At 45.2% G+C, this 13,363-nt stretch overlaps 1 protein-coding gene across 1 annotated transcript in view; it reads left to right on the forward strand.

The window, feature by feature from the left end:
- Positions 1 to 12,885: 12,885 nt before the first annotated feature.
- The window catches only part of PIK3C3 (phosphatidylinositol 3-kinase catalytic subunit type 3), a 64,037-nt gene continuing 63,559 nt past the window's right edge, over positions 12,886 to 13,363 (forward strand). The window contains exon 1 of the mRNA XM_061572434.1: positions 12,886 to 13,301. Within this exon, the coding sequence (XP_061428418.1) occupies positions 13,234 to 13,301 (68 nt within the window). The 5' untranslated portion in view covers positions 12,886 to 13,233. The remainder of the gene's footprint in view (positions 13,302 to 13,363) is intronic.

A 13,363-nucleotide genomic window follows, 5' to 3' on the forward strand; every position in this document is an offset into this window, starting at 1 on the left:
ACCACGCGGAACGAACATCACACCGGTGTATTGGGGAGTAAACTCGCAACATTTACCAATCGACTATGCCTTTTTGCCACTAATTACAACCACCCTCATGAGGCGACAGCCAGAGTTGTGGAGAAATCCTCCTGTTTCGGTCTCAAATACTTCGCGCCATCTGCTTCACAGCGGACGTTAAATACCCCGTGACGTCATTCGCAAGAGGCGGCCATTGTGTGCCAAGAGTAATGGTCCAAATTTGCCAAATTTGAAAAATTACACCACAGGATTCTTCTTCTTCGTTTTTTTTTCGTACGGCTGCTGATGTGGATGCAGAACAGCAACTACAAATAAATATGCAGGTGGTCAAGCCGAGATAACCTTATCCGGAGCACCGGAGTGTATCGCTAGCGATGTCTCTCTTTCGTATTTGTGGATCGGGCATTGCGTCGTTCTACGTTGTACGGTCTCTGTTCTGGATGACCGCAGTCACACACTGGACAGTTTTTAAATTGTCCATTTGTGCATCAGGTATCCGCATCTACTCGCCATGGTTTGTGCAGTGGATGCGGCTTATGGTGAACCATGAACTTCGTGGAAGATCAAACCCCAGGAATCTTCTGCGTTGAGTCTTTCACAACGAAGCGTACGGTTGCGAGTTCTTTTGAACTCCAAGCGTCATCGGGGGGGGGGGGGGGTCGAACTCGCATTGTCCGAAGGCTAAAGCGCATGGGGTCCAAAAAGGGACTTTGCGTGACTTCAAGTGATGACGAGAGACGTTATCGAAGGTCCCGGTGAAATGCCGCACGCACGTTGCAATCGTTGACAGCATTTACTGCCGACAACTTGGCGGGACCCTCCTGCAAAAAAAAAGGGTCATGAGACTCGGTGAGGCTTTCCTGGGTAAACAAGTGTAGTAGTATCTTCTTGGTTCTTTCGGTAAAGTCACGTAGAAGGGAAATAATAAAATAATAAAAATAAAACATAATAAAATTAAATAATTCTCACGACGTTTCGGCCACAACGCAAGCAACCGTCTTCAGTCAGGTGAAGAACAGGTGAATCCCTGCAGTCACGAAAGCTTTAAATCAAGTGCAGCAGTACATACTCTTTGTGTCTTTTAGTCAAGATTTAAGTGTACTAGTAATAATAATAAAGTCATGTCGTACGGCGGTACGGTACAACAATAAAGAGCTATGGAGCACAGCTGGAGAAACGTACGCTGGCAACGCTCTCGTTAATTCGTGAGTGCGCACACAGCGGAGTGCCAATTAGGAATATCAGCGATTGCATGTTCTTAGCGACGTGGTGGCATTTTATGAGCTCCGAAGAGAAATGCAAAAGATGCACGCGTGCATTTGTCCGTATTTTAATTCTGATCGGGTTTCTGGGGACATATACATATACATGGTAGATGTTGAATAACATTATACCTCGTGTGAACACAGTTCTAATAGCAGCAATACATGCATGTGTTGCATTGGGTGGCACGGTGGTAACCCAGCAAGAAGACCTGGGTTAGATTCCGAACTAAGGCGTTTTTCCACGTTGAATTTAAATATTTTCCCCCTGTTCTGCATGGGGTTCCTCCGGGTACTCTGATTTCCTCTCATAACAATTGAGTAATCACAGGTAAGAAAGGTTCTAGCGAAGAACATGTATGCTGATAATTAATATTTTCATTTGCTCTCATTACAAAACAAAAATAACGTAAAATGTAACAAAACAAAAACTCAACACATGTCAATAACACAGCGGCATTAAAATAATATAAACAGAGACATCAGAAAGGCATCGGATAAACGTTGGATACTGCACTTAGCACCATGGAGCATGATGAGAATACATTTTTGTAAGATTTCGAATTACCAGTATTTTTTAATAGGCACATGAATAGGTGGTTTATTATTTTAATTCTATTATTTCTATTATTTTAATTATTTATTTTCACCTACGTGACTTTACCGGAAAAAACCTAAGAGTAAGAACATGAATAAGTACTTAATAGTAGCTATTCGGTCACAGACCAAACCTTTCAATGATCAAAAAGTATTTCCGACTGAAACAAAAAAAATAATTGGTTACTTTTAAAATGCACGAAATTTATCCAACTTGTTTTCGGAAAGAAAAAAAAAGAAGCTGGATTTATTTTATTTTCCAAGTCGCCGTCTTGCGATTATCTGCGACGGGGCAGCGAGGAGCGAGTGTGCGGAGCGCGATGGTTAACGTCACGCTCCGATTTTTGTTCACCCCCACCCCGCCGCCCTGCCCTGGTTGTTATCGTGAGTAGCGAGGGCGGCAGTTAACCCTGGAAACCCGGCTGTCTTGCCTCATTTCACGAGCCACTACGATAGGCCAACGCGCGCGACGGCTGACGCCAACGAGGGAGGGCCTGTCTGAGATAGCCGTGGCTCGCTCAAAGGCACGTGGGTTTTCTGACCTTGCCGTAGTCGCGGTGAACGAAACTTTTCAAAAAAGTTTTGAACAGGTAAAGGCCAACCGGCACTATTTTGGACACACATATGTTGGTTGGACAACAACAGGAAATGAAACATTGTGTGTTTGTTTTGGGAAGTATGGAAGAAACCGGAAAGAGAGGAATACCTAACAGAGAATAGCTTGATGACGACGACGTAAGAGTTTGGTGCCAGAAAGATATGTGCATGCACACTAAGTGAGCATATTGGCACAAGACAGAGGAAAGTGAGAACAATTGACGAAATGTGCAGTGGACACCGACGGACTATCTGCACGCGGGTCGTGATGATGAGCGCCCACTGAGCTATAAAGCTATTTTGCAAAAGCGACCTGGCCACAAATGATAGCTCAACGAAGTGGGTTATCGTGTGGAAATGTATCGCAGCCAAATACTGTAAACGCGTGTTTCTAAATGTGGAGGGGGAAACTGGAGGATCCGGAGAAAAATCCACGCGACCACGAAGAGAACATGCAAACTCTAAATATAGAGCAGGCGTCAGGGTCAGGGTCGATCCTACTACCTCCTGTATAACAGGCGAGGTAGTTAACATCTCGCCACCGTAGCACCCCAAGGGGGTGGTGATCATCCATTGGGGGCCCAAAGGAGAATATATACTTGGGGATGCAGCCTTCTTTCAACGTATAAGCTCCGAGTGAGATAAGCAAGGAGATAATATCAACAAAGAAGCAGAGATGTCGCGAGACCGCCGACAAAGTTAGATGAGAAAACAGAGTTTCCTAAAAATAATGATGATAGCCCAATTGGAATTTTAATTTGAGCTTGTTTGTTAGTGATTTGAATCTAAGTTGATATTTGATTCACCACGTTTTTTTTTCATGAACCTAGGGCCCCTTTAGCTACTTTGGGCCCTACGCTTTTGCTTGATTTTCTTGGGCCTTGCACCACCACTACCTTGCTGCCTCCCCCAGGTAAAACCACACAGTTCATTGCACTGATACAAGACTGTGTATTGGCCGGGAGCAAAATGTCAATGATGCTGAGTTGACATTATTAAGAAAAAAAACAAAAAGTAATTATAAAGTAAACTTTAAAATAAATAACACCCCTTTGTCAGCCTACTGCCAGATGAAGATAACGGCCTTCATAATATTGTGGTTGTCAAGGGTTTTGTTTAGTTTTTTTCTAACCGTACTTCACCACGCTGGGCAGTGTGGGTTTGTGAAGGGGGTAAGGGCCCCTGAACCGGTTGCGATATCACTCGCCGCTAACCGCCGCGGACGTTTCTGCGGTTGTGCTGCTTGGCTCACCGTTGTGTTTTTATTACACGCTTTCATTTAACTCACTCTGTTGTTGTTATCGTTGTTGTATCCTCAAATATTGTAACTAAATTTTAACCCATTTCCCAATGTGGTATCGACTGCAAACTTAGTATACTTATGTCATACTGATGACAATACTATATTCTATCATAAAAATTTTATATTTTTAAACATTCTTTTTTATGTTATGTTTCGGCTTGGGTCTAATTGTCCACGGTCAACTGACGTTGGCTGTAATTGTCCACGGTCCCTTTCGTTGTGGCAAGCTTCGGAGCCACTTCCTGGAGTCGTGTAGTTCTTCCATTACTAGTACGTTTCACAAAAGCGTGTTTAAAAAAACTTGTTTTAAATATTACTTATTTTGGGGTTGTGCCCGTACGTTGCGCCCTACCGCTTTTGCCGTTTGGCATCGAGTTGATTTAGTTCAACTGGGGAGTGGGGTTGGGTGGGGGGTAAGAACTCAAGAGACTGGGATATGAGTCTCATTTTACAAGAGTGACTCTGGGACGCTAGTCTGGTGGTGATTGGCACCGCTGCTGCTGCTGCTGTGTGTGATCCCGATTGACAAAGAGGGAGCGGTAGTGTAGGGGTTAGCGCGCTGCATTACAGACCCGGCGACACGAGCTTGATTCCCGCTCATGGCCAACAACAGTGACGATTAGGTAAACCGGTATTGGGCCTCCCCGAGGTCGACTCAGCCTCAAATGAGTACCTGGTGCGGTGTGTAAACATCGCCACTGGGGAGACAAAGTCGGTCGGGCGTGGTGCTGGCCACCCATCTCCTCCTGTGCCGTGCCGGCCTTCATAGGTGCTCGCTAACAGCACTTGCCCCAACAGCCTGTTAAGGTTATACGGGGGATAATTTGTCTTCGATCCCAATTGAGTAATTTGCGGTGTAATTTTATAATTTGGCAAATTTGGTGCGTTGACACCGGCACACAATGGCACTGCTCCTGCGAATGACGCCAGGGAGATCTTTCGCGTTCACTGTGAAGTAGGTGGCGCGTATTTTATTACGGTCACTACACCGGCTGTAATTAGCGGGGTACGTACGCACACATATACAGTAAAACCTTGGATTACGAGTAACTTGGTCTGGGAGCGTTTTGCAAGACGAGCAACATTTTTAAATAAATATTAATTTGATAAACGAGCGAGGTCTTGCAATACGAGTAGTACGTGTATACGCTTTGTCTGCCGAGCATCACGTGATCACAACTGATATATGAGTGCTTTGATATACGAGTGCTTTGGACTACAAACACGTTTCCGGAACGAATTATGCTCGCAATCCAAGGTTTTACTGTATATTGTTGTTGTAACTTTCTGACGTCTGTGAAAAAGATTCCTCCAGCCTGAAAAAAGATTTTGATCCCGATGTTGAACTTCTTTCGCACCGTACGTAGCCAACCTTGCTAATCGGAGGTGCCGGGGAAGGACAACAAACGATGCACAGTTGGTGTCCGCTGTATTCGAACCGTGGGCGTCTGTAACAAGTGGTGAACACGCCACTGCTAGGCCACGCCACTGCTTTGGTCATGATGTCCGACGTTTCTCTCCCAGCACGTGCTGAAAGAAGCTCTCGGCACGCGGAGCAAAAAGGTGGAGCAAAAGAGAGTCAATGCGACGATTAGTCACGCATGGGATCCAAACTCACGTTGCCAGGTTCATAGTGAATGGCGCTAATCACTTCATCGCCACTTCAACTTGATTTCACGATGCGGTATGGAAATTCCAGTGGCTCGGATTCACTTCTCCAAATTGTTCCCCCTCCCCCCCCCGCCTAATTCAATTAACATTTTTTGTGAGGTACCTAACCTCAGAAGCGATGACACCCCCTCCCCCAAAAAAATGAGTTTGTCAAACATTGCATAATTCGGCAGTTTGTTTTTATGGATCCATGACTTCGAGAGAACGTGCAATAAACAAAGCCCTCGTGTGTCAGTCTATTTTCTCAAAAAAACACACTCGCTGCAATTGCATTAAGAATTAACCACGCAGAGTTATTGTATCTATCGAGAAAGGTCGTTAAAAAAAAGAGTATTGCATTTCGATTTAAAGCTTTCGTGACTGCAGGGATTCATATTCTTGGTTCTTTTGGTAAAGTCACATAGAAGGGAAATAATACAATAATAAAAATATAACAATAAAATTCTCGATTGCAACACAAGCAATCATCATCAGCTGTGGTTTTCACACCTGATGATGATTTCTTGTATTGCAATCGAAACGCCGTGAGAATTTTATTGTTTTATTTTTTTTTCCCTTCTACGTGACTTTACCGAAAGAACCAAGAGTATTGCGTTATTATTATTGCTCAGTGGTCGAAATGGGAATGTAGCAGCTGCCGTGTTGAAACGTATTCAAAGTCCAGCAGCAGCAGCAGCATCCGCAGCATCACCCCATCCTCAATTCCGTCCCCTCTCTGCTGAAACTTCGCAGCATACGGAAGATAAAGTGACCTGAGAAGTACCGGGAATCTGCGCTGGGAGTTCTGAGAATTGCCGGCATGCAGGCCTCACGTCCTACACGGCCACGTTGGGACCACCTTTGTGACTCCTCCATCTTACCTTGACCAACACAGTCGATGTGCCGTTGGCGTAGCGAAACACGCTAACCGCTGTGCCACCGCTCTCCACCAGTGTACATATCATCGTCGTAAATGATCAACCATGATCAATACACGAGGGAAACAAAGGTGGCCAGACGTGGTGCATGGCCATCCACTCCCTTTTTAGTGTTTACAGTCGTTTCTTGTCCTTCCCCCGCACCTCCGATTAGCAAGGTTGGCTATGTACGATGCAAAAGAAGTTCAACATACATATTACATACTATACACTACACTATACACTACTACAACACTACACTACATTGAAAGCTCATTTCTTTAGAAGTGCTTTTTGTGTTTAGTTTATCGTCCTTCCCCCGTACATTCGATTAGCACGATTGGATACGTAGGGTGCGAAAGAAGTTCAACATACGTACATACATATACGTGCCATGCCGGCCTTCAATTGGTGCTCGCAAACATAAATTGCCCCAAACTCTGTTTAGCCTACACGGGGGATCTTTGTCTCTTTCGTTTTGTATGGATACACAATTCACTCTCAGTTGACAAAAATAAATAAAAAGCACTGATGGAAACTGAGAAGCAAAATAATGAAAGGCACAACACGTGTTGCAGAAGGCTGCGTATCTAATCTTCCCCACGCGAGTGTAAGTGTTTCCATATCGATATGCTGGCATCTCGACAGGGGGCCTGATACCGCCTAAGAAAATACCCAGAGCCTTCTCAGGAAACACTTAAATGTCAGAGGTCCGTCACTGAGTGAAGGCTCATAATATAAAACCGTCTTGAGCCGTGCGCGCAGTGCCCTGGCAGTGACGCACTCAGGGCCGAAGAGAAATCGCCTCTTTTGGCAGACTCAATTGCCCGCGAGCAGAACATGAAACACGGCGGCCAAGTCGGTGGAATGGGTTGGGGCGGGCGGGGGGAGGGAAAGTCAAGTCTCTCCGGGCGGACGATGAGAATGCGAAACTCCGCATGAAAACGGAGAAGCCCTCCAGCTGCTTGAGCAAAGTGTTGCTCGCGAACGGCCTCAAATGAGTGCCTGGTACGGTTTGTGTGTGTGTGTATAAACATAAGCAGTGGGGAGACAAAGGCGGCCGGGTTGGCGTGGTGTATGGCCGTCCACACTCTCGTGTGCCGTGCAGGCCGTCATAGGTTTCTGCTCGATGACAGCACTTTTCCCACCAGGCTGTTAAGGCTATGCGGGGAATCTTTGTCTTTGTTTTGCCTTTGTCGTTTGAAGCAAACGAAAAGTGAAGGGGTTTTGTCGAGATAAAACGGACCCTTACGCACTCTGCTGGATAAGCTTTCGCCGATTTATCGCTCTCCAATGTGTTTTCGGGTCGTACTATGCATGGGCTGAGTCCGGAATGGGGTGGAGGGGAGAGCATGTTTTGGCATCACGGCAAATATGTACGTATGTATGTTGAATTGTGTTCGCACCGTATGTAGCCAACCGTGTTCATTGGAGGTGCGGTGGAAGGACAACAAACTAAACACACAAAGCAGTTTCTGAATTAAAGAGTTTTCAATCGAGATTTAAAAATGCGTAGCTCCAGTGGCTTCCGAATATCGGAAGGGAATAGCGTTCCAGACGGTCGCTGAAGCGCATCTGAAAGCACGCGATGCGGGGACCGTCTTTGTTCGGTGGCCAGTCAAAAGCCGCTGCTGCTACAAGGATGACCGGAGTTCACGTGATTTTTTATGATGCTTGACGATATCAGCGAGGAATTGTGGTTCATTCCAAGTGTTGCATCCCACTGAGATTTTTGCACAGCGTTGGTGTACGGTGCTTTTTTTTCTGGAAGACTTAGCAGTTTTTTCCTGGATTTTTCTGTTTGCGCATAGTCACTTTAAGATGTTTTCTTGTTCATGTTTTTGTTTGTTGCGGTTGCACCCGATTCAAGAGCCGAATGGCTCACAGGACTATACCTAATAAATGAAACTGAAACTGAAAACTGTGTTGTGGTTAATTTGTGGCAAGCACTTTGTGTGGCGCAGGCCAAACACTCATTGGAGACCTTGTCTGAGCGCACCTATTCAGACCCTGAACCCTGGTTCATGAACACGGTCGAAACCCAGGGTCACTTGAAATGGTCCGCATGTAATGGGCAGGATCTTTATCACAGTAGAGTGGTGAATTATCCATCACTTTGTAAAACTGTAACACACCATATAGATGCAACAGTCATTAGCTAACTGAACATTTGACTAACCTTCGTAAAATGCCCAGCAACAAACAACTCTACCACAATTATCAGCGGCATTTATCCTAAACAGGCACGAGCCCGACTTCAGTGCAGACTAAAGTGAAATATCTCTGCCCCTGCAATACAACAAAGGTCTTACGAGAAGGCGTACTTCATCATCCTTTGCTCCGGAGAGCGATCGCTTCATCGTCAGAGGCGATGCAAGGGCATTATTTCGGTCTTCAACCAAACGAGTTCATTAAATAAACATCGTTGTTGTTGTTTTTTAAATCATAATTATTGTACTTTCGCATATTGTTCGGCGTAATATTTTCTCTTCCAAGAGAGAGCTCCCAGCACCGTGGCGAGAATAGCCGCACATCTCGTCGAACGAGCCGGGAACGATATCCCACCCCCCCCCCCGTAATACAGGGTGCTTCAAAAAAATGTTAACACTTCAGAGAATTGGCAACAATACCACAAGAAATGTGCCTCCGGGCTCTGGAGAAGGGGCGGTTTCTTCATTAGGGCGATTGGGCGACGCACCACCAATGTCATTCAACCACAGAGTCACGCTAGCCGTCACTGTGCCTCTGGATATAGTCCAAGCAGCGTCATGTCACGTTCTGTGGAGTACCGCCTCTTTTTGGGCGATTTCACTCCGGCTGAGAATCGCACCGAGTGGCCCCATAGACTTACATTCAAATATGTTTTTTTTTCGACCGGGGGGCGCTGCAATGCATTCTCTATGGCTTCCGGGAGGGCTCGCCCTAACGTGCTTACGTCATCATACGTAAGCACGTTTCATCCAACAATATAATTTGTCGCCACCTAGTGGAATCTTTAATAAAAGAAACTTGAGTGGATTGTATTAATAGTGAGTATAGAAACAAACAAGATGTATTGTAAGAGTCACTTTATTTTTCATTAATATTAAAGAAGTGAAGTTGCCTTTACATGCTTAAGCTGTTAATGTATCCATTGCATGGGTGGACCTTATCCTTATCAATCATCCAGACATTTGCCCCCCCCCCCCCCCCTGAGAGATTTTGCAGGAGCCGCCACTGCTCTGGAGACCACCTGGAGAAGATTCCAGGCACGTGTTGACAATGATGGCGAAACAAGTGGAGACCCTTTGCCTTTTTGAAGCTACTAACATACATTTGCTATCATGTTACAGTGAATTATCCGCTCTCTTCCCATTAAAAACGATAGTCCCAGAGAAGTGTTAACATTTTTTGAAGCACATTGTATACGACCGCCCCGGGCACCACGCTTGGGGGGGGGGGGGGGGTCTCACGCCTCGACGTCACGGTGTTAGATGCAACACTTTCGCTTTATTTATAATCAACGTTTTTGGGTTATATCGATGTATTTATAAATGTGTCGTAACCCTCCACCACCCGACACGGCCAAATCAACAAAAAAAGTGTCACGTTGACAAAAGACAAATAGTACACTGCTTTAGCCCACCGGTGTGTTGAACCGTGAAACCACAACATTTACCATTTTTGAGTTGTACGACGTTCCGCTGGTAATTGCATCCAGCATCATCGGGCAATTCGCCAGAATGGTGAGGTTCTGCTCTTGCTCCCGGTCTTAAATAGAGCAGCAGCATTTATAAAAAAACGCGATCTAACCCAAAAACGTTGATTATGAATAATATTGGTCGCGAAAGCCTACGTGTTAAACTGACTTTCGCTTTAGTTTGAAGGCGTCGTGATGGGGGAGAGTTGGGGGGGGGGGTCCCACACACGTTGGGGGTTTGCCCCGGGCCCCGCATCTCCCTCCCCCCCATATGGACGGCCCTGCCTACAGGTGTCGCAAATGCCTTCATATCATAAAGTATTCGCTCGAATGTGAGCGGGAAGCAACAAAGAGTGGAATCGAACGGACACGAGCCATTTTCATCTTGACAAATTATGGATTTCCAGTGCGTTGACAAAAAGCTTTCACAGCACAAGGCCAAGCAGAGATGTGGTAAGACTCGAGGTAAAGTTGCTGAAGCAATTACAGAAGAATGCACAATTTCAAACAATGTCGCTATATTCTATGGTTCTTTCGGTAAAGTCGCGTAGATAGAAGAAAGAATAAAAATAAATAAAAAATAAAGTGATTAAAAATATCACGACGATTCGATCTCAACACAAGCGACCATAGAATATGAATTCCTGGGGTCATGAAAAGTTTTAAATCAAAATGTAATGTCGCTATATACACGTGCGCGTATGCAGCTCACTCTCCCACTGTCGCAACACAAGCAGTCGTCTGTCGTGTACGGTGTGTTCGCACAACGCATTAAAATGAGATGTACTCTTTGGTTCTTTCGGTAAAGTCACGTAGGTAAAAAATAAAAATATAGAAATAAAAAATAAATAAAAGTAAATTAAAGCACGACGTTTCGATTGCAACACAAGCAATGATCATCAGGTGTGAAATCCCAGCTATAATTTTTTTTACTAAAGTGGGAGAAATGCCAGGGCTAAGGAGTTTATATAAGTGTCCCAGTCCCTGGGGTCTCACGTCCCAGTCCCTGACGTCCACACTTGTATAAACTCCTTAACCCCGGCATTTCTCCCACTTTAGTAAAACAACTCCTAGCTGTGATTTTCACACCTGATGATGAGTGCTTGTGTTGCAATCGAAACGTCGTGATTTAATTCACTTTTATTTATTTTTTATTTCTATTTTTTATTTTTTACCTACGTGACTTTACCGAAAGAACCAAAGAGTATAGATCCTCGCAGTCACTAAAACTTCAAATCTAGAATAAAATGAGATGCGCAAGGAATATTGATTTGCGCGCTAAATATTTAGCAATTGCAGTCCGTGCCATAGAAATACGTTACGGGAAGCACAACTTTGTTCCGTACGATTGTCACATTTTAATGAGAATTGTAATTGACGGTTAGGCGTATTTTGTGACACTTGCGAATTCAGTGGGGGGTAAAAATTTCAATACACAATGATAAGTGAAATAATTATAAGAAACACAACGTCACAAAGCTCTGCCCTCCCCCCCAAAACCATATTTCCATTTTGAAAATAAAACATGCTTCAAATCGCTTTAAACTATTGTCATTGTAGTGCGTATTTAATGTGGCGCTGCACTCTGATGTTGTAGGTGAAAACATTTATTTAAAAGTCTATTTCATTAAATAGAACGTGTTGTCTATATTTATTTAAAGTTGCGCATTTTGATGTGACATCACATTTCTCAACCCCCCCCCCCCTCGTCACACATCGTTACAAATGTCTGACCCCCCCCCAGGTGCGTGACGTCATTTATGGACGGCCCCTAAACACAAACAAAAAGACAAAAAATACTAATTGCTCGTATTGAAACGGCTATACGCAGTATTGACCTGAAAACTCAATTTCACCGTACGAGAAAAAAAACGGTTAAACCGTGTGGGTTGACAGGTATGGAGTGATCTTCTTGGTTCTTTCGGTAAAGTCACGTAGAAGGAAATAATAAAATAATACAAATAAAACATAATCAAATAATTCTCACGACGTTTCGGCCACAGCACAAGCAGCCGTCTTCAGGTGGAGAACAGGTCTGTCGAGAAGGCAGAGTCTGAATTGTGATGTCGAGAAGACTCTGCCTTCTGCCTTCTCGACAGACCTGTTCTCCACCTGCAGACGGCTGTTTGCGTTGTGGCCGAAACGTCGTGAGAATTATTTTTTGTATGTGAAATTTTTATTATTTTATTATTTCCTTCTACGTGACTTTACCGAAAGAACCAAGAAGATGAATCCCTGCAGTCACGAAAGCTTTAAATCGAAAGGTATGGATTGTTCATGGATAAACTCACACTTGCCCCAAGAAATCCTAAAGATTGAACGGATGAACAGAATTCGCTTCCTCTGCTTTGCCGTCAATCTTCCTAAACATGCCCCTCCCCCAAACCTCCTACGCATTTCACAAGTAGTACTAATCACACACCTGCATTTCCCATAAATATGCTAAATTCCTCTTGATATGCAAATTATTTTGTCAAGACGCTCTTCGCCCCCCCTCCATCCCCGCATAAATAGTCGCTCCAAGCCTGGAGCGTGCCATTCAGACTCTGCCTTCTCGACAGACCTGTTCTCCACCTGAAGACGGCTGTTTGCGTTGTGGCCGAAACGTCGTGAGAATTATTTTTTTATGTTTTATTTTCATTATTTTCCTTCTACGTGACTTTTACCAAAAGAACCAAGAAGATGCCCCTCCCCCTCCCTCCCCCCCACCCGTTACGTAACGACGTCATCACGTTGCCCCGAAGCGTCGTGCGCGATGACGTCAGCCTGGCGGCGGGGGGGGGGGAGCGCCTCGGCCAATCGGCGGCGCGCTCGTGGTAGCACGTGCTCCATCCGCGCTTCCGCGTCACGTGCGTCGCCGCCGCCCCCCCCCTCGCGAGAGTGGTAAACAGTCGAGCGCTAAAAGAGTGTCTCCTGCCGCCGCACTCTCCCTCACGGACTTCGTCTAGACGACGAGACGTCTTGTTTAAACTCACCTCGAATGGACATTTACGATTAGCAAGCATCCGCGAGTGTTCGTAGGTCGCGATAATGTTTGCATGCAGCTGCCGCTCGGCTTTCTGTGTCCGCTGTCGGGCAGCCGAGGCGGGCCGGCCTCTCGCGACCCCGAGACATCGGCGTTGATTCCCTCCCCCCCCCCCCCCCTTTGTTTTTTTAAAAACAAATTAAACATTTAAATCGTTTTTTACGTCGCGCGAAGCTACAGTCATGGGCGACGCGGACAAGTTTTTCTACATCTACAGTTGCGACCTGGAGTTGAACGTTCAACTCAAAATGTAAGACGACCAAATCCGCCTCCGTCGATGTTTAGGATACGTCTGTACACTCACTGTACGTT

Source organism: Lethenteron reissneri, chromosome 50 (genome assembly GCF_015708825.2).
Source record: "Lethenteron reissneri isolate LAM-NWPU_2019-01 chromosome 50, ASM1570882v1, whole genome shotgun sequence".
Taxonomy (NCBI): domain Eukaryota; kingdom Metazoa; phylum Chordata; class Hyperoartia; order Petromyzontiformes; family Petromyzontidae; genus Lethenteron; species Lethenteron reissneri.